The 25,540-nt window shown below is 46.5% G+C and overlaps 1 protein-coding gene across 3 annotated transcripts in view; it reads right to left on the bottom strand.

Annotated features, from left to right (window-relative positions):
* The window catches only part of TPD52 (tumor protein D52), a 98,055-nt gene extending 86,429 nt beyond the window's left edge, over positions 1–11,626 (bottom strand). For all 3 annotated transcript variants that reach the window (XM_072329156.1, XM_072329157.1, XM_072329158.1), the window contains exon 1: positions 11,484–11,626. In XM_072329156.1, the coding sequence (XP_072185257.1) occupies positions 11,484–11,505 (22 nt within the window). In that variant the 5' untranslated portion in view covers positions 11,506–11,626. The remainder of the gene's footprint in view (positions 1–11,483) is intronic.
* Between the last annotated feature and the right edge of the window lie 13,914 nt (positions 11,627–25,540).

Here is a 25,540-nt window from a genome sequence, read left to right as displayed (position 1 = left end):
ACATGTATGTTTTACACACGCTCCAGAATCTCTCAGGATATAAGAACACGCACCAGATCTAATGATCCCCTTCATCAAGCAGTCAAATCACATATTCAGTCCTGTAATGCTTTCTGCCACAAACCCTCCAGGAAACAGCCTTTCCACTGAGTACATAAGGGCAGACAACAGACACGGAGCCAGTTACACAGCATGGTCGTGCCAAAGAGCCTAGACAGAAGACAAGCCCGTATTGTTTACTTACATCTCTCACCTGGCACAGAGTACCATTGAGCACACCACCCAGATGTACGAGAAAACACAGGAACACAACACTGCACCAAGAGATTCCCTGCACTGCCTCTGGAAATTTGCACAGCCGTTCACTATCACTGGATATAACCGGATGACCCTCATTAGAGAACACTAATTAGTGCTGTTCTCTTTGCAACAAGTCCGGGATTTTACAAGTAGTCCCCCACTCCAGCAAGGCCTTGGCTACTGCCTGCCCATATAGTACACAGCACACCCAGCCAGGCAGCACAAATGCCTGTAGTGCTTCCAGACTGCTTTGGAGCAACAGTTTTTACTGGTAAAGAGTCACAGAAACACCAGGGTTGGAAAAGACCTCCAAGATCATCCAACTGTCCACTTATCACCAAGATTTTCTACTAAATCATGTCCCTCAGTACAACATCTAAACATTTCCTGAATGCCTCCATGGTCAGTGAGTCTAAGACCTTCCTTAGCAGCCCATTCCAGCATCTGACCACCCTTTCCTAGAATGGAGAGAAGAGGCCGACCCCCACTTCATCCTAATTTCCCCTCAGGTAGTTGTAGAAAACAATAAGGTCTCTCCTGAGCCACTCTTCATAAGATTTGTGCTTCAGATCCCTCACCAGCTTCATTGCCCTTCTCTGAACATGCTCCAGGGCCTCAATGACTTTCTCTTAGTGAGAGGCCCAAAACTGAACACAGTACTCAAGGTACAGCCTCACAAGTCTTGTACAGAGGCATGACCACTTCCCTGCTAGTAACACTGTTTCTGATACAAGCCAGGACGCCACTGGCCTCCTTGGCCACCCTGGGCACACTGCTGGTTCATGTTCAGCTGAGCATCATCTGATACCTTCAGGTCCATTTCCTCTACACAGTCTTCCAGACACTCTGCCCCAAACCTGTAGCATCACCTGGGGTTGTTGTGGCCAAAGGGCAGGACCCAGCACTTGGTCTTGTTGAACTTCATCTCAGTGGCCTCAGCCCAGTGATCCAGCCTGTTCAGATCCCTCTGTAGGGCCTCCCTACTCTTAGGCAGATCAACATTTCCAGCCAACTTGATGTCATCTGCAAACTTACTGAGGGTACAATTAATTCCCTTATCCAGGTCAATATAGATACTGGACAGGAGACTGGTCCCAGTACCAAGCCCTGGGGAATACCACTCACAACCGGTCACCAGCTGAATTTAACTCCACTCACCACCACTCTCTGGGCCCAGATCACCAGCCAATTCTTTACCCAGCAAAGAGTGTATCTGTCCAAGCCATAGGCTGCCAGCTTCTCCAAGAGAATGTTGTGGGAGACAGTGTTGAAGGCTTTGATGAAGTCTAGGTAGACCACATCAACAGCCTCTCTCTCATCCACCAGGCAGGTCACTCGATCACAGAAGAAGACCAAGGTGACCAAGCAGGACCTGCCTTTCATGAACCCATGCTGGCTAGGCCTGATCCTCCAGCTGTCCCACACATGCAGTATGATCTCCCTCAAGATGATGTGCTCCATAACCTAACCCTAACCCTAACCCTAACCCCAGATCCTCCTTATGACCCTTCTTGTAGATGGGAGTCACACTGGCAAGCCTCTAATCCTCTGGGACTCCTCCAGTTGACCAGGAACGCTGATAGATGATAGAAAGCAGCTTGGTAATCACCTCCACCAGCTCCCTCAGTACCCTTGGGTGGATCTCATCCAACACCACTGACTTGTGGCACTGCAGGCAGAGTAGCAACTCTCCAACCACTTCCACTTGAATAGTGGGTGGTTTATTCTGCTTGCACTCCAAGACTTCCAGGTCAGTGGATAGAGTACTCCAAGCCCTTCTCATGGATTTTGCCATTGCTGCTCATTGCTTATGGTCAAAATATGGGGCTTGAATAATCCTGCACTACTCTAAATCTTATTAAGAAAACAAGAAAGAATCCCATAACTGTGCATACAATAATCCGGGAAGAATTCAGTCACAAAAGCAGCAAGTCTATGCAGGGTTCTCTTTGGCTTTGCTTTTTCATTGTTATTTTGTTTAAATATAATGCAGTTAGTGCATCTACCTTTAAAGTAATATTACCACTGAAGTTTCCATTACATTAATAAGTGCTCTGTGATTTTATGATTGATATGCCCTTGAATGACTTTTAATGCTGCTTGAGCTGAATAAATCCTGTTAAGAGACATTTGCTCTTACTCCAAGTCAGACTAGGACAATCAATTAAATGAAATGGTTAGCTGACAGAGATATTACTGTCACATGAATCAGACATCCACAAAACAATGATTGCTCCAACAGTAGAGGAAGACAAAGAGAAGGGTCAAGAAAGCTTGTCTGGAGATGATTTCCCATCAAGAAGAAAAGCTTTCAAGGATTTCTATGCCCTAGAAGAATGTGAGTATCCCTTTTCCGATACCTGGTTTTGGACAGAAGATACCACTTTCACCTCTGGGTGACGTTACAAGCAATTTATATTCACTTTTTCACATTCTACAGAGGAAACACCTTCAGATTACTAATCTCAAGCCTCAAGATTTCCAAGCAGCGTTCTTGTATTTATGCATGACATAATTCTGTCCCCACATAAGCCATTTAAAAAAGCATCCAATAATGCTGGTGTTCAGTTTTCCTATCAACATACTTGGATCATAGTATCATAGTATCGTGCAAGTTGGAAGGGACCTTAGAGATCATCGAGTCCAACTCCCAGGATTCCAGCCCTCTGTGTAGCAGAGCGGCACTTCTACCACTTGCGCCATAGGGGGAATTCGAACCCAGGCCCTCCTGTGTTGCAAGCGGCGGGATGAGGCAATCTCTAGGCTCCTTACTTATATTCCCCCAGAGCATTAAGTCGAACAAGCTAAACCATTTATTTTACTGACACACGTGAGCCTCACAGTATTTCAGCTTGACATGAACATCACTACAAAGCCTAAAATACAGCTTTTCACAACTAACTGCAGCTTCGCATCACGTCCTACCATACAAGCTCACCCATCACATGCCCCATTTCACAGCAGTAAATAAAAATACTACTCTCACTCACTGGAGATACAGCCATGCTACAGTCTGAGGGATCAATTCTCTGCTTAATGGATTAGACTAGTAAACTTTTCAACCCTTATGCTTCAGGAGTGGTCTAATTGACAGCCGGTGGAAAAGCTTCCGGAATGACAGGAACTCAGAATAGATGCATGCCAGACAGGCACCGGGGCGGTCCCAGGGGAAGAGGAAGACAAGGGCTCACTGCAGGTTGCATCAGGGCAAGCCACACCACAGGCACAACACCCAGACCATCACACAGCTCACAGGAGACATCCTAACACTCCAGCCTTAGCTGGAACACTCACCACCTTGTTCAAGGCTCCCAGTGTTGTCCAAAGCAATCTACGCAAGCTAAAAATCAAGCTGCCACTGCACTGGGAGGCAGGAAAGAAAAGGAGCTAAAATAAGGAGCTTGGCCACAGCAGTGCTGTTTGCCAATCCATTCCCCACATATGACCACCTTAAAACTAGCACTGCAGAGCTGAATGCAACAGAACCTGAAGGATATACAAAAAGCATCTGTACCATGCACTGCACTGCATATAAGACAACAAGCTTGAGACAAAGTCTCCAATTTCCTTTCCTTGAAATCAAATCCTCTCTAAAACAAAGTGGTAGTTTCCTGCTCCGTGCTCCACAAGTGGCTTTTGAGGAGATGCAGGACAGCAGGACAGGTGCTTTAAAACCTCAAAGCTCAAAGCTAAGCACACTGCAGAAAACAGCTTGGCTGTCTTCTGCCAAGAGAGTGACATCTGGCAGCGGGAAAGTCAATATTTAATCAAGGCTCCTTCCCCAGCGCTGTGAAATAGGCTGGGGATGCTCCACATCTCTGGCAGCGCTACAGCTAATCAGAGCTGATCCTCAGGGACCCCCTAACCCAGGTCCAGCAGTGCTATGGAGATGGCAGGCAGCAGTTCTTAATTCACTCCTGTGCACTGCAGCCTGTCTGCACTCAGACATAAAGCTCAGCTTTGTAAACAGTAATAAGAGTGCTAGGAAGAATTGGTTGGCTAACAGCAATGATTAGCTTCAGGCAGGAGATCTCTGCTGCTTCTCAATACTCAGAAGTCCTTAAAACACTCGCAAAACACATGAAGTGCGCTGAAATGCATCAAGTTTATCAAGCCTTTCAAATGCCATGATGCAACATGTGTGTAGTCTGAGAACAGCTGAAGAGAGGGGCTGAGTAGGATCGTTTTCTGCTCAGCTTCAGACTCCTGTTGGCTTAAGGTACTTTAGGAAAAAAAATAAGCAAAGCAGATAGGAACAACAACCCTCACGCACACAGGCAAAACACGCTGATTCACCGTGCTAAGTTACAACTACAAGGCATTACCTAGAAAGCTTCTCCTTCAAGGTTTTTCTCCTCAGCTGGGATCAGTGCCAAGCTCAGAGGAAACACCTGACTGAAAACACCAACATCAGCCCAAGTCAGTTCCCTTGGCGCATCATTCAGCTACATCCCAAGCTTAGGGGTCTCTGACAAAACTCCAGCTGATACAGAAGGGAAAGCAAAACAGAAGTCTGCCTTTCTGCCACTTCTAACCTCTCCCACCACCCACAGCAAGCTGCTCCCCAGCCTTTGTAATCCCATAACGTAGTACTGCCATTGAGACTGGAGACCCTGTGGCTCAAAGTCAGTCACACAGAATCACAGAATGACCCGGGTTGGAAGGGACCTCAAGGATCATGTAGTTCCAACCCCCCTGCCTAGCAGGGCCACCAAACATACACCTTTACTAGATCAGGTTGCCCAGAGCCCTGTCCAACCTGGTCTTGAACACCTCCAAGGACGGGGCATCCACAACCTCCCTGGGCAGCCTGTTCCAGGACCTAACCACTCTCCTAGTAAAGAACTTCCCCCTAATATCCAACCTAAATCTTCCCTCTTTTAACTTAAAACCATTTCCCCTAGTCCTGCTATTATCAGCCCTTTCGAAGAGTTTACTCCCCTCCTGGGAGTAAGTTCCCTTCAGGTATTGAAAGGCTCCAGTCATCACTGGAGATCCACAGCTGGACCAAACTAGATTTCAGCGGTACTAAAAACAGCAAAGAAATTATAATTAACTTATATAAAAGCACTGCATGCTGTCAATTTAGATATAACAGTCTGAAGTCCAACAAGGGGAAAAGCAAAAGAGGAAAAGCATGTTAGCAAACAGATGAGAAGGACTCCAGCTGATCTTCAAGTAAGGAAGCAGTCATCAAGCTCCTTCCAGCAGAAGTGTCACAGAACTGCCACTGTGCCATACTAACAACTTGCTCTTAGTAGCCCTGCCACCACTAAAACCACACTGCCAGCCATAGGAGCTGGGTGAGCAGGATGAGAGTTAACACCTGGAGAAGGTGGAGAAACTAAATATGCATATAAGAACATTAGCTTTATTATAACTAGTACTCCATCTGCATAAGTAGTCTTTTGGTAGTAATAATTAGATCTAAACTAGTAATTATTCTCAAATTAAAAGTTTCAATTACAGTCACAATTAATTATCAGCGCATACATAATGTACACACACAACCTGCGCTTCCTCTTTGCCTAAGAAGGTTTTAAACACAGCACACATTTCCCGTGCAGCTGGCAGGCCAGACACACAGAGATAGTCCACTCTGCTGCTGTCTGTGGCACAGCACCTTACTGCAGAAGACCTCCACTGTGCAGACACTCACAGCTCAGACCAGCCAGTCAGCACCCCAGGACACTTCCTGCTTGCCCTCAGACTCTACAATAGAAAAGTCAACTTGTGCAACAGGAAAGCTGCAACCTTCAGTGACAGCACTCACACCACAACAGCACTGGTTTCTCATGAGATACCATCAGCCTGCCTCTTTCTGCTAGGGTAAGAAATAGCACAACATGCCTTTTTCCACACACCAGCATTTGCTGATAGCCAGCGTACTCTCCCTTACATTTTCCTTCTCCAAAGGGCAACGGACTGTGTACTCTGATTGCCACCATTTGTCACTGCAGCTAAGAAATTAACATAGCTGCCTACACGTCTGGAAGAGGGCTGTGCTTTCATAGCAGGACAACCATATTCAACACCTGTGATAGCTCATACTGTCACCCTTTGCTGCCAAAGGTGCTGCACACCCACTCGGGCCCCTTAACCACAGGGAAAGGGGAACGAAGAACAGGAGGAGGAAGAAGTGACAGGAGCAACACTAAACCCTTAGGAGAAAACCAGATTAGAAAGCTATGGGTAGCTTGTGTGCTACAACTGACCTTCATATGAAAATGTCTGAGCTTGGAAGTCAAGCCTCTGGCATAAGGTTTTGGAACAAAGGCTCCCACCCCCTCTAGCTAATACAAATTCAGACATGACGGTCTCCAAAGACACCCGCTACCTTTAACAGGAGAGGAAGCAGTCCCTCTGGGTCTGAAATTGAAGCTGACAGACACAGTGATCATTCTGGCTGAACGACAGCATTTCAGTTTTGTGCTTCACCTCCCTTAATGCTTGCTTTCCCTTTCAGTCATCCTTTGTTTGACATTTTTCTGCTTACTCACTGCGGGATATTAAAAGGACAAGGGTAAACACATCCCCTCCTCCAATGTGAGATTCTTTATGTAGCCCATGCTACAAGGACTCCAGTACAAGTAACAGGGATCGCCACCAGTCTATCAGGAGGCGAGGTTCCCTTAAAAACCACAAGAAAACTTAAAGCTGCCAGATGTATGCTTGTTTGCTGTGATGGGCTCAACAACCACCACCTCTGGTTTCTCTCTGTAAAATTAATGGAGCTTGTTTCCCTTCCTTTTGAAAGCTGGTCAACAAAACGTTGGCTTTCAATAAGACTCACTGCACTGTTTCTGCTGCCATGGAAACATCACTTTTTGAAGAGCTAGAGCTGATAACCTCCTTTACCTGGAGTAGTGTCCACCACCACCACAAACTCACCATCTACAAACAATGCACTGACAGTATGTGGCAGTTAGCCCCTCACCTTCAGGCTAAACTTCTCTGTATGAGATGGGGAGCTCCTTCCCTGTGAAAGTCATCTGCACCTCTTCCTGCTGAAGGAACAGATGCTAGTAAAGGAAGGGGTCACAGAGCTGAAATCTGGCTCATGAAGTACAAGAGGGAAGGTGCAAGGAAGCCCAGTTCGACTCACCAACAGTGCTCTTGCTCAAGAGGCACCTGATGAAAGTCTGAAGCAAGATCATCTGACAACTGCATACATAACAGGAGGGGGGGGGAGGGGGAAAACTGAGGGGAAGTAAGACAACCATGACTAAGGCTTTCTGCTCTCTTCCACAGCATTTAAGAAGCACCCGACTGCATAAGAGTCAGCTGTGCCCATTTTACCCGGATCAAGCAGAGCAAGGCACTGATCTCACTCACACTGCTACAGTTCTGGTACAGGCTTTTGTTTTGAACTGACAGGTCTAGACTGAGATTCCAAGGTCTCTCAGCTGTGCATTTGTAGAGGGAAAAAGGGGAACCCAAAGGCCGTTTTGCAGAGCTTTGAAGCATGAGAAACTGCAGAAGAGAAGGCTTGCACTAATTTAACACTGCTGGGATTTTCAAAGCTCAAATAGTTACAGCTTGGCCTTGTAGAGGCTCAGAGAAAGCCAGTCCTTAAGCTAAGTTTCACCACCCCCAAATGGTCTGAGCAGGCTTCACTCTAGTTGGGTGGAATATTTTCCTGATACATGCAAGACACAGAACTTATAACAGGGAAAAAGGACAGAAGATCTTGCACACCACACGCAAAAGCCTCCTTCTAGCCTTGTCACCACCCCACCTGCTCCCCCTCCTCCTGAAAAGGGTGTGACAGCTTGCAGTCACCCTCCAACTCCCAAGCCTCTGACCTAGCAAGAACAGCTGATGCTGCTCCAGCCACCCACGCTGTGCCAAAGCACATGCACACGTGGCAGCTGCTGGAGTGCCCCTCCAACACTGCACGCTGATCCCAGCAGCTCAGGGACTGCACCCATCCACGCACCAGCTGAGGAGGGAAGGACAGCCACGTCATCAAGTAACTCCTGTAACAGCAAGGTTGAGCCAGGACCCTCAGTGTGGATCAGAACAACTTTCCCCCTCTCAAAGACTTCAGGCAGACCTGTCTCTGTTCAGTGAACCTACTGATGTAATGGGTCTTCTATTTTCCGTCTTCCTTCTTCAACTCACTGCTGCAGATGGCCAGTTCAGGGAAGTAATTCCTCCTTTACAGTTCAAACTGTCCTCTGTTCTCTTTTATTTACTTACCAAGTGTTTGGTTTTACAACAGCACGACAAAAATAATTCTTTCCTCCAGCACTACAAGTACTTAGTGATAAAGAAAACAAATAGAGCAGGAGAAAAAGGTGCTCTTTTGTTCATTAGGCCAATGAGGGAAGTTTTGTCCTACTGCCAGCGCTGAGTTCCTTCTGCATAAAGAAGTATTGAAGTACACATTATCAGCTCCAAACATGCAAGGCAAGGCTTTACAAAAGGAAAGGCTTATATGCTGTCTTATGGAATCACATGTGCTGTTCAGGAACTCTGAGAACAAGAGATTTTGAAAGACATCAGTTTATAAAAACAGCAGAAATATAAGAGGAACCACCTCATCCGCAACTCAGATTCCACACTAGCAGGCAGCAGTTGTGCTCTGTGTTTGTCAGACTTTTAGCAGTACAGTCTAACCAGAGCACAGCAGCACGTTGAGTCGGTACTGTTGGTGCCGCTTTATCCTAATTCTCCAGTGGCATGTGGAACCAGCATAAACAGTAGCACAGAGATGCTCTTCTGTAAACAAGGCCATATACACTTTGAAGATATAAGAAATCATGCAACTTCAGTTACTAGCCCATGCAGAGAAAGATGGGATTTCTGTTCATGGCATCATAACACAGCAATACAAGACAGCTCTCTTCATCTCAGGAGAATACTACAACCCTTCAGCCTGAACTGGCAGCGCTGTTTCAGTGCTTGTAATCACAAAGCAAGAGACTCCAAGCATTTGGAGTCTCAGTCTCCCAGAGGGGCTGGCAAAGGAACCAGGACCCTCAATATCCACTAAGCACCACTTAGAGGAACACAGCCAGCCCAAACATCCCTTTGCTGAAAATGAAGCCCCTCCAAGACAAAGATCGCAGGCTAGTACCTTCCCTTTCACTCATCCCTGACATGAGGACTCCACACAGAAGTCTAGCGGAGACTGCTTCTTCGCACATACAGGAGGTGGGAGGAGTAAGGAAACCACTGAAGCGTTCTGCAACTGTGGTGTCCAGCTCAGCCACCAGCTTATTTTGGAGCTTTACTACATACACTTGTGTAGCAAACTAGATTTCACATAGGCTGCTGCTGGCCCCCTAAACCTCACAGTATCCGCAGTCCAGGTTCCCAGAATATCACATCAGAAGTATACATATTAACAGCTGTTTAAGCATTGCTGCCTTGCTTACGCTCAACAAAAGTGGAAGACTTGAATACATTGCACACTTGGAGGATTAACCTTGTCTAAGGCTTTCTTGGCCACAGTCCCACCATGGAGACTTTCATCTCCAGACTCTTGCTAAGAAAGATGTATTCATATCAACCTAAATGATTTTGTGATTCTAGGTCCTATGGTAATACTATGCAAGTAACAACAAGAAGTCACATGCAACCCCCGAGTCTAGGTTTTAAACTCATTTCTGGCTACTAGAAGCAACCCAGGGTGCTCACAGCAGCCCGGGGGACAGGAGCAGGCAGCCTGGGTTTCAGCAAAGTGCATGTCACTGGTGAGTAATACTGTATCGTCAGGCAGGATTTCCAGTACAAGCACTCCAGTTTGCTAGGGAAAAGTCTCCGAGAGCCGGCCAGCTGAGCACAAGCCATTCACTGAATGAGCACAAGCACGTTGTCTTTTTCTACTTTTTCCTCCACATACTTACAGATCTTCACCAGAATGAGAAAATAACATATTTAACACACTCCCCCAAAATGAAAGCAGCGGAGGAGGGTGTTATACTACGTTTGCTCCATAGCAATCTTATTTCACAGCAGATATGCTGCTTTGATGTGCAGCCTGGGGTGCAGCGCTCTCTTTATTCAGAGCCATATTTAAACCAAAAATGAGTTCAGTAACAAAACGCGCCTCTAGGAAGAGGCAGCATTATCAATAAAGCTCTCGAGAGTTTTAAGTATTTAACCCTTTTTCCACTAGAAGCTGGCCAAGACCCTAAAACTACTATAACCAATCCTGAGAGAACTTCAGGATGCATACTAAGGCACGCATTAACATACTGCAGTTGGAATCAAATTGAGAACGAGCCTACAGCTGGGCTGTTTTCAGGCTGAACGGTTCCATTTGCCAGTCCCCACGAACACGGCTTCGTGGTTTAAGCATACAGTGATGACAGATAGACACAGGACTCGTGAACAGCCTAGAAGAACTGCAGGCTGGAAGCATTACCGCAGGCACAGACCGACTGGAGCAGCGCACTCGGCAGGACGCGCCGCGCACCCCGAGCCTTGTAGCCTTGTATGCTCACAGGTCCCCGCGCTACGAGCGGCCGGCTCGCACCGCTCCGAGCGCGCCCCGGGTGGGAGCTGCGTGAAGCCATCCCAAGGGCAGCGCCACTGCCCCGGCACACGGCGCGCTCCGCCGAGGCCGCCGCCTCCTCCCCGTCCAGGGAAAGCGGCCGCGTGGTTCAGCACCGCGCAGGCGTCCTGCGGCTCCGTGCGCACCTCCGGGATAGCTCTTAGACCGACGGATCCTGATCTACCCGCACCCAGACTGGCGTCCAGCGAGACCTCTGGGCAGCACAGCCAACTTCGCTTTGCTTTTTAAAAATAAGCAAAAAAGAAAATCACATATAGAGAGAGCGAAGCCCAGAGCCGCTCCTCGCGGCACCAGTTGGAAGCGAGCCACCCGCTCACGCCGCGGAAGTTCCCGTCCCACACCTCCGCTCCCGACCGCTCGCCCCGCTGCCTCGGGAGCCCCACACTGCCGAGCCTCCCCCCGCGGGACGCGACCCCGGCCCGGCACCCCCACCCCGGTTCCGCATCTCCACAGCAGGAGGCCGCCTCCTGACGCAGCCCGGGACCTCCCGGCCACGCCGACCCAACCGACGGCCGCGACAGCCACGAGGAGCCGCGGTCCCCCGCAGCCCAACCCAGCCCAGCTCCGGGCGAAGCACGGCGTGCGCGCAGCCACGGCCGGGAGGGCCGTGCCGGGCGGCTCCGGCAGCCCGCCGCCCCGCCGGGCAGCGCAGCCTTACCCGGCTCCCCGTGGGGCTCCATGGCGGCCCCGGTTCCTCCGCCGTCTCTCTGCCGCGGGGCACCTCTGGTCCGCCACCGCCTTCCCCCTCGGCCGCCGCTGCTGCCGGCGGAGGCGCCGCCCGCCCTGGCGAGGCGGGGCGGGATCGCGTCACTCAGGCGGCCCTCCTGCCCGGCACGGCCCCGCCAGGTGAGGGCGGCCCCGGCGGGAAGCCGCGGTGGTTCAGAGCGCTCAGCCGGCTGCGGGAGGGCTGTGAGGGGAGCGTGAGCACCGCCCGGGGATAAAAACAACACTAAACGCTGAAAAATGAGTTGAACACCAACTGATTTCGGCCGTGCCAAAGGAGGCCCGACGTCTGCCCACCCGCCCGGCTTGGGACTGCTCACTGACTGACTGCGCCGGGAGCCACCGCCCTGAGGTGCCCGTGCCTGATGGGCCGCCCTGAGGCTGGAGCACAGCCCCTGCCTCATAGAATCATCAAGGTTGGACTATGATCAATAAGTCCAGCCATCAGCCCGTCCCCTCCTTGCCCACTAATGATGCTACATCTCCGTGTTTCTTGTACATCTCCAGGGAAGATGAGTCCAGCACCTCCCTGAACAGCCCATTCCAGCACCTGACCACAGTTTCCAAGACTAATTTCTTCCTAACATCCAACCTGAATGTCCCAGGCACAACTTAAGCCCATTGCCTCCATCCTATCCCTGTTACCTGGGAGAAGGGGCTGATCCCCACCTTGCTACAGCATCCTTTCACAGAGTTGTAGAGAGCAATAATGTCTTCTCTGTGCCTCTTCCACAATAAATAACCCCACCATCTTCAGCTGTTCTTGGTAAGGCCTGTGCTCCAGACCTTTACAGCTTCATTGCCTTTTTCTGGAAATACTTCAGAGCTTTCATGTCCTTCTCATAGCGAGGGGCCCAAAACTGAACACAATACGTGAGGTGCAGCCTCACCAGTGCTGAGTACAGTGGGGCAATCACTTCCCTGCTTCTGCTGACTACACTGTGTCTGATAGAAACAAGCCAGGATGCTGTTAGCTTTCTCAGCCACCTGGGCACACTGCTGGCCACACATCTTCAACCAAGCATCAAACGATACATTCAGGTTCATTTCCTCTATATAGTCTTCCAGCCTCTCCACCCCAAGCCCATAGCATTGCACAGAGTTGTTGTGACCCAGCACTTAGTGTTGTTAAAGTTCATACAATTGGCCTCAGTCCATCAGCATCTGTAGGGCCTTCCTACCCTTAAGCAGATCAACACTTCTTTCCTCAGTTGGTGTCATCTGCAGGCACGCTCACCAATTGCACCAAGTTGCTGAAATTAAACCACGATTTTATTTTAGCTTCTGAGATTCATTCCCCTGTGGGTCTTGCTAGCACAACAGGCAAGAGCCCTGTGGCTGCTGAAAACAGACCGTGAAGTGCCTGTCCTACCTACGGCCTGAGCTCTTCATGCTAAAATAACACCAACCACTGAGAATTTTTCATGATGTAGTTTGAAAAGCAAGAGATTATCAAGAACATTAAGCCACCAAACATCCATTTCAAATCGCCGGGCCTTGATATCTATCAGTGTTTGTTTGAAAGATCGATGTGCACACAGAACCAGCAGCAAGGCATGCCTGGCATGGCTTTTTGTGAATAGCCAGATTGTCCCTGACATGGAGCATGCAGTCACATGGTGAAGCAGAGCACAATGGAGAGTCAGGAGGTGCCAATTCAGGATGTCCTTGCTTCAGATAACAAACAGCATCAAATCCAGGTACTTTTTAGTGCACGAGGCAGTTAAGGACATAAGCTTTTGCTAGGATAAAGGGACATTTACGTATGTCCTAGCATACACACAGTCACAGCAGGAGGCCAGTGGTGCTATAAAAATAGCAAGTAGATGAAACAAGGTATAAATACATCGGGATATACTCTTGTCTCATAGCACAGCAAGTAACTTAAGCATGGTTATCATCAGAGAAAGCTCATCCTGCTTATCTCAGTTACGACTGAGAAAAAAAAGATACTTTTTTCCAAATAGCTGTACAAGTAATTTTTTTTCTTTAGATATATATATGTGTGTGTGTGTGTGTGTATGTGTATATATATATATATCTCCCATGGTATGCCAGTTGAAACCCCAGGCTTCCCCACTGAGCAGCTGCTATTTCCTACAGGATCGATATCACAGAGGAAGCCATCAAGAGCATTACAATTCACATCCCTTCACTTTGCAGCTGCTTCAACCTAGCAGCACCAAATGCCTGCCAGGAGCCAACCTGCATAGCAGGGAAGCTGTCAGCATCTCTCTGCTGCTTGAGGGGCTAGGAATACTTAGCCAACACATCCCAAAAAGCATGAGCTAGCAGTGAGGACATACATGCTGTTCCAAGAGCTGGGTACAGCTGACAGAAGTCTGGCACTGAGCAAACAGCAGTGCCTCACCCACAGCCACCCCACTTAGGAATGTCCTCTTCAACCTAGGTGCAAGTGCACCAATTTTTGCTGAATGACAAATTCTCCAGTTCACCCAGCAGTTGGGTTTCCTTAGCAGCTGGAGCCCATCCAAAGGGCAGAAAGGGCTACCTGCGGATCTCAGCCAGTTCACATCCCCAGCTGTCTTTTCCACATAGGTTTTAGACGCAAGGACACTCAAACCCATCTCCAAATATGATGTCGTAGTTCCTTTTTACACAGTCCTGTGTACACAGAGATGGAATTGTTTTAACAAGCGTCTGTAACCAGTGCCTATTAAAAATAGTATGACCATTGCCTAAAGGCTCCAATTATGACCCCAGATTATAAACAAACTCAAAAGACTGAGCCTTCCCTGAAGGCCTTACTGTCCTTTTGAAAGGGAAGTTTGAAGGGCAATGGGACCAGCAGTGCACGGAACTACTACGCTTTGTGCCTTGACTTCTTGTTTCCTCCAGGCAGTTAGATCGCACACAGGTGCCACTAGTGCAGGAGCACAAGAAGAGCAGCAAAACCAGAGGCAACTCCTAGGGCAGCTGCACACCAGGCTTCACTGCACAGCCATGGGGCTGCAGTCAGGATGCATCTCCTGCTGTAGAGTCAGCTCCTGGTTTTAATATTCACGGTAACATCTGATCTAGGGTGAGTATAACAAGAAAAGCAGTCCGAAGTGCCAAAAAGTCAAGGTTTCAGAAGGGAATTAATACATCCAAGTTCATTCAATCCAGATTTAAGACAACCAATTATTTTCCAAAGATGCTGCTGCATTATTTGGCTCTTCATCTGCCATCGCGGATGAGATTACCCCCAAATAAACCATCCCATGTACAAAGAGCTGAGTCCAACAACGAGCTGCACTGTTTTTAGGTAGCTGTTATGCTGATGCACCGCCATAAACATGCAACCAAGCACTGAGCTAGCCACAGCTACCAAGAGGGCTGAGTCCTAGCGCATTTCACACCTACATCTGTAGATGCACTTTGGCAGCGCAGCACAGAGTTGTGCTGCAGCTTGCAGAATTCACATGGTCCCTTCAGTTGCCAGATCAAGAGTTAGGTACAGGTGAACGAGACCCACAGTGGCTCCTCACCTAAGCAGTACAGAGTGCTAAAGAAATCTCTCCTGAATGCCTTCCCTTTCTGAGGCTCGGTACTTCACTTGGCGCCAAACAAGCCCTCCTTTCATTCAGAGCCTTGAGTCATCTTCTGGAAGAAATCTGTCTTAAGGAACACATCCAAGTTTTCATTTCAAATTGCTGCAAAAGAGCACAGTCAGCTTGGCTCCTTCGTAAGGCAGCGCTTAGAGGGATTTGATTACCCAAACAGAAGGATTTCATTGACATAATCTTAAAAGGGTAGACAAGTGCATACTGAACTATAAGTATTATGGGCAAATAAAAACTACAGATACTCAGTGAACCTGTACTTGCCATATCCAAAGTGATCATCACTTGGGTATTAGGGGAAGGAAACCAGACAAGCAAGCAGCTCCTACTACATTCTTGCCCAGATATCTCATCAATCATACCCCAAAAGCACTTATTAGATCAAAGTCACCACAGACAGAGGAGCATAGATCAAGTCAGAAATCCTGTGTGGTATGTCCCACCTCAGGCAGTGTTAGAACTCCATCTGCCCAATTGACTTTATCATCAAGAACAGACACTTCACATGTGAGTGTCTTTTTAAGGTCTGTACTTTGGGTTTTTTTTACACGTTATTTATGTCCTGCCAAAAGCCTTTGGTGGAAAATAAACCTCTCAAACCACTTAGCATCTACAGGTCAACTTCAAGATCCTCTATACATACTGGGGTAGATAAACAAATTCCTGGTGGAATGCTACAAATGCCATAAGCTCCGCCTCCATCACCAGAAGTGCCGTACCTTGCTGAAAACAGCCGCAGATGCCTTTCCAGTTTTAAGTCCAAGGTCGCTTTTGTAAACAGGAGTTGAAGTGAACTGCTTAGGTGCTCGAGAAGAAAGTTACCCTGCGGTTCTGATCATTGGCTATCAGCACAGCCAGGGCAGGGCTGGTAGCTGAAGACCTCCGTGTTCTTTTGGAGGCACCTCTGAAAGCTAATCAGAGTGGAGCAGTGCACCACCCCCTCAGTATTACGCAATAGTTATTTTGATGCAGCATAGTTCTGGAACAAACCCTTACAGGAACCCAACCTTCCATCAGTAGACCGTGCTTCACGGCACTCACCTGCCTGAAACCCATTTCCTGTAGCTGATCCCACCGGGTGCATGCAAAACACCACTAGCTGAGTACTCAGACCTCCCCTCCGTAGTAGCGTTTGACACCCACTCTATACAGCTGCCAGCAAGCATGCGATTAATAGACACGAGGGAAGGGAGGAAGAGGAAAGATAAATAAACGCTCTTCTAAATAAATAAATAACGCTTGCGTTAAGCGGGCTGCAGCGTCGCTAGAGGGAGCGACTGAGCCACTGCGGGTGGGGGAGTTCCACTACGAGCTGATTTGTGGTCTCCTGGTTAAGGGATGGTACAGGCATACCTAATTTATTTAGCAGCCCCAAACCACTAACAGGGCTTATTTCACATGCAAAAATAAAATAAAAGGCATAGATGTACACACAGATACAAGAACTCTACGACCTTTATCACATGAAAGAATAGTATAGTCCAATTAATTTGATGTTAATGTCACTGTTTATCTGCTTTGCCAGTTACCAAAACTCACGTATATCTGGGAACATCTGTACTTTTTCATCCCCACCTTTTAGCTCCTCTCGAGAAGAAAGCATCTCTAACTTCGCACTGCTTTGGTACTACAGCTTCCCTTTGATAATATTTGCCTCCGAGCTATTTCCAGATATGATGAATATCTTGCTGGTAGAAACACAATACTTTCTTTGCACATGCATTACCATCCACAACAAGCACCTTTATCGCTGTAGTAAATATACTGTAGCCAAAGCTTTTGTTAAACTACATCTCTGTCAGCTAACTGCTGGCAGTCTTAAGTACTCCACTGCAGAACAGGAGCTAACTGCAGCATTTTCACCTTCTAAAAACTGATACAAGGAATAAAAGGAGGTCGTGTCTTCAGTAGCTCATTATCAGACTATTTTTAAGGCTGCAGTGCTGTACAGTTACTGCATGGTAATTAAGAGCCAGAGGATCTAGGGTTGTTTTTCCAACTGTAGTTAACATCTAGAGTATTCCTATGAGACGGCCAGGTACTGCCAGGTCCACTTTACTACTGGCAAACCCAAACTAAAAGGCTTATTTATAATTCTCTAAAAGCAGACAAGAAACAGAAAATAATACATTAGAATTCAAGTAAAAGCTTACAAGGACAGGAGGAAAAAAAAAAAAAAAAAAGAAAAGAAAAGGAAAGGAAAAAAAAGCAGTGGCCTAATTAACAAGAAGTACTGCAAAATGTTTATGGACATTGTAAGGAAAAAAAGGCTATAGCAGGAGCCTGCTCACTGGCATAATACAAGCCATAGAAATTCAGCCTTTACACTCCTTCAGTAAACATTTTTTCCTCCCTTATTTTGCAAATAAATGGCATCTAGTATTTTTAAGAGAGACAATTTTCACTTGGAGATTCTAAGCACTTCGTTGTTGTCATTGTTAAGGCACCTCACCAAGCTAGCCAACACTATGTGAAAATACATGCAACAAATCAAGCCGTGAACACCAAGATTAAAGATTCATTTAACTCATAAATGTTTTACCGGCAACATTGCCGCTTCCTGCCACCAGCACCAGGCAGGAGACACTTCCATCACAGCCCTTCTTAGAAATAGGCTTCCAACGTGAGATACACAAATAGCTACAGTTTATCTCATCCAGTTTTTCCTTCAGACTGCTGGGAAGGCAGCTCTGCTACAGCTCCTACCTGCTCTCACAAAGCTCATTTTGAAACTCCTTGCAAAAATCCAGTCTCAGAACTCCCCCATCGCAAACAGACTTCTGATTTCAGATCAAAGCAAACGCAACAAGCAAACCTCCTCCCACCCTTTCCTACCATTTATCTGTTTGTTCAAAAGCAGCCTGGAGATCACCTGATATCTCGACAAACTCAAACTTCTACCAGAAGGTCGCAGAAAATGGGTCACCCACTTCCCGGTTCCAAAGCAAACGAGACATAGCTGTGATTATGCAAAGTGAACCACCTGGCATACCCTGCCTGAATAGCTTTCGGGTTTTTTTTCTCATCAAAGAGAAAATATCGGCAGTTGTTTTGTTTGCAAGAGCCTGCGTATTTTGTGCCCAAGTGGTACATCAGCCCATGTGCTAAATGCAAACATTAGGGTGTTCTTATTTGCCCTTGTGACTATGGAGGCTGCACGGAATAGTGAGTAACGCTGCTGGCTGCACACCCGCAGTTACCTGCCTGGCAGCCCAAAGCAGCACTGAACCTCTCTTAGAGTGGCACTCTGCCCCCCGCAGCACCAGCTGGGCCACTAATGGATGTGTAACATCTCCATTCCAAAACTGCATCTCTCAGCTATTCCTTTCAGTTCCAGCTTCACACTCTGATAGCCCTACAAAATCAGTCCTCTCCACAGCAGCAGTTCTTTGGATCTACAAATAAGCACCAACTTGGAAAACAGCTGAGTAACCCGTGTGTCTCAAATTTCCCCCTACTTACCTGGAACTGTATTTTCAGCAACTCACGTTTTTCATTTCCATTACTTTACTAAATAAACAATCTGTGTTTCTGGTATAAATCCCGTTGACAGACTTGATGTCACCAATGATCCTGTTCCCTTTGTGGCTGCCAACAAGATGGCTTTCTTATGCAGTTCTGAGAGAAAGGCATTGCATGATGTTGGTGTAACCTCACTATAGGATGCTGATTGGAAGTGCTGGAAAATAAACAGTGCAAAGCTCCTTGCAGATCTCCTGGAGCCTAGTGCAGCAGGGGATGGAGCTACATGCTGGGTTTGTTCAACCTTTGTTTTCTAATGTAATCTGGCCATTTGTACTCACATCCAGCCACTGTGTGCCCACTTGTTTGCCCCTTCTTCTGCACTTCTATGGCAGGACCAAGCACCGTTGGGTCGGACCAGGTGAGTATGTGTGAGCTCAGAGAAGAATGAACTGAAGGCCAAAATTCATCTGTTCTGCAAAGTCCTAGTGGAAGGTGTGGGGAAGATAGACCTTTAATCAAGGCTGCTTCTACCTTTGAGTAGTCATTTATTTCATATTTAAAGAGAATGTATATTTTTCTTCCCCACTTCAATCATAAACAAGAACAATCATAAAAGAACATCTCAGTTGATAAATACTCCACCTATTTACATGCTCCTTCTGCCTACAATGGTGAATGCAACAGGAGGAGGTATACATGCTTATGAAGACCACTTATGCAGTGTCCTCAGCTTTTACTTGCCTAATTGCTTGGCTTTTCAGACACTCTGCTTATGCAGCAGTGGCAGCATCACAGGGGAATTGGGCAGCTCTTGAAAGGGTCGCACAGACATTCATCAGCACTCAGGATTACGCTGGCACCTCCCAGGTGGTGTCCTCAGCTTCCTCCAAGAGCCCCTCTAAGCACTGGGCAATGGAAGTTTAACAGGGTCACTGGCAGCAGGTTCCCATCTCCTTGCTCCATATTCCTGGCTTGCAGCCTGTTTTGCCTGCAGACCACATGGATCTATTTGCAGAGCAAAGCAGGAGGAAATGACAACAAATCTGTGAACATTAAATTTCTTTACTTGACTTTTCTTCTTCAGGACTGGAAATACTGAAAGGAACTGGGAAGACAGTACCCTACTGCAGCCTTAGTATAATAGTGTGCTGGAGAAGCAGACAGTGCAGAGAGGCCAAGCCCACATGCTTATCTTAAACTGCCTCTTTCTTATTGCTGCCAATGAAGACAAGATAAAATCTTCAAAATGGCTGAAAATTTGTGTTTGGTATCATTCTGATTCTTTTCACTTTCTTGTCAGATCCAGAAGCTTGAGGGAACGCTCTGACCTTGTCCTCAGACCCAACTCTGCCTCCTAACAAATTGTAGTGATGCTGTGCTATCCTCATTCTAGATTGTACATAGTAAAGCCAAAACTGATTAATTAACTCTACCCCGTAAAGAAAAGGGGAAGGGAGGGTGGAAATAAGAGTTGAATATCATATGTGAGCAAAAATGAGGAGAAAGTAGGACTTAGTGGGAGTCCTGCTCCCATTTCTGCACATCACCAGTCCCTGAACCAGTTTGATTACACCTATGTGAGATTGGGTTTGAGCGGTGATTCTGATATCCTATATATTCCCATACAAAAAGAGATTTCATTGTTTTTCACGAGGTATGCTCTACAGTTGGAGATATCCAAGTGATCTCTGCTTAATACATCACAACTGGGTTTAACACAACAGGACAATGTGAGAGCACTTCCTCATGTGAAAATGGGAGTTTTAATTGTGCAGCTCTTGCTGTGCCCATCTAGAAGGTAACAGCACTCCTGGAAGCTCTGAGCCTTGCTTAGTGTCCCCCCCAAAAAACAGAGGACTGTGTGTGATGTGCAGGGCCTCACTGCTGTCTCACAGCCCCTGTGAAGGCAGATGTGTACATGTGTGCCACTGCTTCACCAAAGGCTCATTACATGACATTGTGTGACAGCTGAATAATACTTTTAACAAAAACATAACTCTGTCTTCATCCTGCTGACTGCTGTTCAGTGCATGCTTTATCCTTGTCAGGAAGCTGTCAAAGGCTGGCAGCAGTGGCAAAGGAAAGTTCCAATGCCATTTCTCCAGTCTCTGATCTCCATAATGGGAAACAGTAATACAGAGCAGTAATGCATGTGAAGAATGTTGTAAAGGTATAGGGGGCTTCACCTTGACTGAACTGTTTAGAAAATGCAGACAGATTTGTCAGCTAGAGTGACTCAGTATGGTTTATACTGACATCAGCTTCAGCAAGATGTCCTTCCCCAGGTATGCTGTGTAAATATTGGCAAGTCTGCTGTTACTCAGTGGAAGTAATGAGCCAGAGAGAAAGAGAGCAAGCCTGTGGACACACAAGGCCAAGGCCTCCAAGATGAAGTTCTGAATGAAGGACAGACCTCACCACACCAGGGCAGGACCAGGCCTGTAGGAGCCATGGCCCTGCTCAGCATAGAGGTCACCTCACCAGCCCCTGGTGCTGGGGCAGGCTAGGGCTGAGACAGGGATGGAGCTGGGCCAGGTGAGGCCTGCACCGTGGTGGTACAAGCTCATGGCAGTGCCTCTCCCCTCAGTAGTGGGCCTCAGCTCAGCCAGCCATGCTCTGCAGGGCAAAGTGCCCTATGCAAGAGATCCTGATTTTTCCAACCCCACAAAGCAATGTTATTGCTGCCACCTTCTGCTAATGTCCTTGGATAACTATTAGTCCAGAGAGAACTGTATCTCATTAGCATGAATGAGATTTTTTTTTCTGAGTCTTCAGCAGGGTAATTGCTGAGTGACTTCAGGATAAAAGGAGAAAGAAAAAGTATTTTAATTTCTAGACTGAAACAGGGATTAGGAGAAGACAGGTTTAGATAAGCCCATCGGAAGAGCCTTTTAATAAACTGCTCACTCTCCTTTGCAGAGAATATGAAAACCCAGGGGGTTGTCCCTGCATGCTAAAGAAATCCATTTAGAGAAGCTGGTCTGCACTTAGTAGAAGAATCAGAAAATAAATGTTACTACTACTGTTGCTCCCTGTACTAAGCTCAATGTCATCTTGTTTGGAATGTGTGGAGGGGTGAAGGAATGGTTGTGCATGACAGTGGCAGGGCCAGATCCAGCAGCCCTTGTACATACTGTGATGTGAATGCACATGGATCAGGCTCTGCTACCCTATTCATCTACACAAATTGCCAGAAACCTCTTACTGATGCAGCTGCTTTCATTTTATTGGTTTCACAGCATATGCTGGCATAAATATTTGTGATGCTCCGTGTCCCAAAACCCTGTTTTTCATGGCTGGATTCTAGTGGGGATGAGAAATGTTAATCAGGAAGGCAACAGGCACACGAATAGATAGAGAGCAGACAGATGGCCCAGGTAGAGTATTAAATATACTATTATTATTTTTTCAGCGCTAATCTTATTATTTGAATACTGGCGATTTGCAAGACATTCAAGTCTTCAAGTCTTCAAGTTCAACATTCAGATCCTTCAGGGATCCCATGTCTGTTCAAGTCAAGGTAGATATTTAGTCCATGCTGGATTTTTACATGAGGTAGGAAGAAACAACTAAGTTTTAGCTGTAAAATAATAAAGCTCAGGAATGTTCCAGGAATATCATATATCACTTATGAAAAGCTACATGACATGTTCAGTGAAAGAGTGTCTGGCCATATAGCTTTCAGACATTCACAGAGTTAGACCTGTATTTCAGGGAGAAAAGTTAAGGAAAAAATATGGTCATCAGTGGTTTTCATTCCATGACTGAGTAAAATTCTTGTGGGAAGGTACAGTTTGAGCTTTTCTTATCTCAACTTTCATACGTTGCTCACTCAAAGGATCCTGGTTTTCTTCTTGAAGAGCAGATGCTATCCCAGCCCATGGCAAGAAATAATGATTCTGAAGAGAGGAGAGAGAGAGAGGGGAAAGCAAAGCTATTGTAGGTAAGGCTGTTGTAGATGCTTCTGTGGGCTGCAGCTCAACTCACTTCTCCAAACCTTTCAGAGCTAATCTGGCCAAGAGACTGAATTTGACATTTTCTGCTTTGGGCATTCAGAATACCTTATATCAGGCAACAGCAGGCTAAGATTTCTTCCTCGTGCTGCCAGAAAGGGAACTGAAGTGGGATGGAGGTAGATCACACAGAGAAGATACCAGGGACCAAATACCAGGTGATCAGCTCTTCATCTGGAGGAACCTGAAAGAAGTAGAGATGCCAAACATTACTAATGTGCAGCAATGTTTTCAAGACACAGAAAGGAAGTGACTGTAGGGATCCCTCATTTTACTTGACCTAAATACATGTATATTCATTCTTTGAATATTTCATGCTGCTCTGGCTTGTAGTACACATTTCCACTTCTGTGCCCTGGTTCGAATGCTTAATTTTGTATGTAGTTTCCTAAGGTCTCAAGAAAAAAAAATTTAAAAAGAAAGGAAAAAAAAGAGAAAAACACAAAGGAAAAAGCTGTCAAAAAAATGAATAAAATCGGCATTTTTATCCATAGCATCTGGAGCCACAGAGGGGATGGTGAAAAATGTGCCTGCAGGGCAAAGTTCTGCACAGAACGCTCTCCTGCCCACGGCACACCGTTTTTCATTTAAAGCTCTGAGAGTTATGCACTGCGGAGCTCCACTTGGTTAATTTATTAGCCCTCACATTAATCCTGCTTGTAAATCATGACAACAGGCAAGCACATAGCAAAAGGTATAGACTGCTCTGTCCTAGCATGGAAATGGAGTTACAATAGGAGGTTCAAACATAAAGAAACCTTTATAAGACGAAATATACCCACATTTTCTATGTTAGGATATCCCATCAACCCACCAGCAGTCTTTTATCGACAAGGCAGACACCTCTGTACACAAAATAGTGGTAAATATTGATAAAGAATCATTTTTCAGCATCAAGACTCCCAGAATTTCCTAGGATGGGATAGAAAAAGTAGTTCAGAATTCAAATAAAGAAAGAAAGAAATGGGACAGCCACTTTTAAGCAACAACACTGAGTCAGCAAGAGAAAAATTTGTTCTCTTTTTCTTGGAATATCTCCATTCTGTATTGGTATGCACAGTGGGGAAGCTTTCCCTTGGCCACTTTGCACACAAACAGGCAGAAGTCAGCATCTCTATCAAGAGTTCCACATCTTCCCGGGTTATGCTTCTGCTATAGATGAGCTGGCTCACTTACTTGGACTTGTCATTTACCACTGACAAAGCAGCGCTATCATGACCTGGTTATGATCAAAACATTGAACTGGGCGTTGTCTAAAGCCAAACGAGACAAAATTAAGCATTATTCATTTACTCTAAAAAGATAAAATGGGTAGTACAGTGAGTGAGGAACCCAAAGGAAATCATCCTGAAGGACTCAGGGTGAGCAGCCACTTACTGGATTTGCCAGCTTCAGTCGAGTGTAGCAATGCTTTTGTCTACCCATAGGGACATCATCTTGCACGTATCTATAAGGCTCTCTGCCTGATTTGGTGAAGATCAAAAAGAGGTCTCAGGTTGTACTGTATGCACAAAGGAAATATCCCACAGAGGTGCCAATCAATAAACAATGAATTGCTTTGGGCACATCCCAGTCATAGCAACCACACTGCTCTGATAGGAAGATTTTGCTTTAGAGAAAGCTGCATGGGATGCATAAAGAGGATGGGGAGAAATGTGTATGGAGGAGAAAAAAAGTGATCACAGATCAAGGCACTGCCCAGAAAGGGAGACAACATTTGAGAGGGACAGAGATTACATGAAAATTAAAACACAGAGGAGTGGGCTTGTTAGGCATCCCCTGGTAATGATAAAGACTGCTTGCAGGTTAATCACTCTTTGGGTGAAGGGGAGTGAATTAGTGAGTAGACTGCAGCATAGGGGTCAAAAGTACCTGAAATTGTGGTTTATTTCTGGGTTCTGTGTACTACATATACAACTATCTGACTGTTCAGTGCAACGTGCAAGAATTCCTAAGCCTAATGTTTTAAAAATCCCTTATTTCATCACTACTAAAATCTCAGTCCAGTGCCATGAATTTAATAATTTGCTTCTGTGTTGCTGGACACAGACATTGTCTTGTGTCAGAATCACAGAATCACAGAATTGTAGGGGTTGGAAGGGACCTCCAGAGATCATCGAGTCCAACCCTCCTGCCAAAGCAGGTTCCCTACACCACGTCGCACAGGTAGGCATCCAGGCGGGTCTTGAATATCTCCAGAGAAGGAGACTCCACAACCCCCCTGGGCAGCCTGTTCCAGTGCTCTGTCACCCTCACTGTAAAGAAGTTCTTGCGCACATTCATGCAGAACTTCCTATGCTTCAGTTTCTGGTCATTTCCCCTTGTTCTGTCTCCACGCACTGCTGAAAAGAGTCTGGCCTTGACACTATGCCCCCCACACCTCAGATATTTGTAGACCTGGATCGGATCCCCTCTCAGTCTTCTTTTCTCAAGGCTAAACAACTTCCAGCTCTTCCTCCTGCCTGGTGGCAGACAATAAGTGGATGACCCAGCAGTCGCTGACTCAGTTGGGCTGAAAAATGAGGAGCTGGCACTACTTGGAGCTCCTCTGCCTGCATTTGCAGATGTTTGGAGCAACAGTAGCATCCAGTGGTCAGACTGTTAATTACATGGCTTTGCACACTGGCAGCGTCATCCGACTGCATTCTCCTTGCAATAACAAAGCTGGTGAGAGAAAGCCTTGAAAACTGAGGATCATACTCACAAGATTAAACTTGTGAGTGGTAAGATTAACACATCAGCCTTGCTTCAAGGCTAGTGTGCTTTTTTCTGCTCATGTCAAGTGTGAGTAGAATGACCTGTTGTGCTAGATTTGGATTTGCAGACCTGAAGGTTGAGCCCAGGCACAGCTCAAGGTGACTGGACTGTGCTGTTCAATATCTAGCAGCTGGTAGTTACAATTGGACACCTAGGGCTGGATTTTTTTCCCTGGAACTGCAGTTAAGCTG

Source organism: Excalfactoria chinensis, chromosome 2 (genome assembly GCF_039878825.1).
Source record: "Excalfactoria chinensis isolate bCotChi1 chromosome 2, bCotChi1.hap2, whole genome shotgun sequence".
NCBI classification, from domain to species: domain Eukaryota; kingdom Metazoa; phylum Chordata; class Aves; order Galliformes; family Phasianidae; genus Excalfactoria; species Excalfactoria chinensis.
The sequence above is the reverse complement of the archived record's forward strand: the minus strand, read 5'-3'. Positions and strand labels throughout refer to the sequence as shown.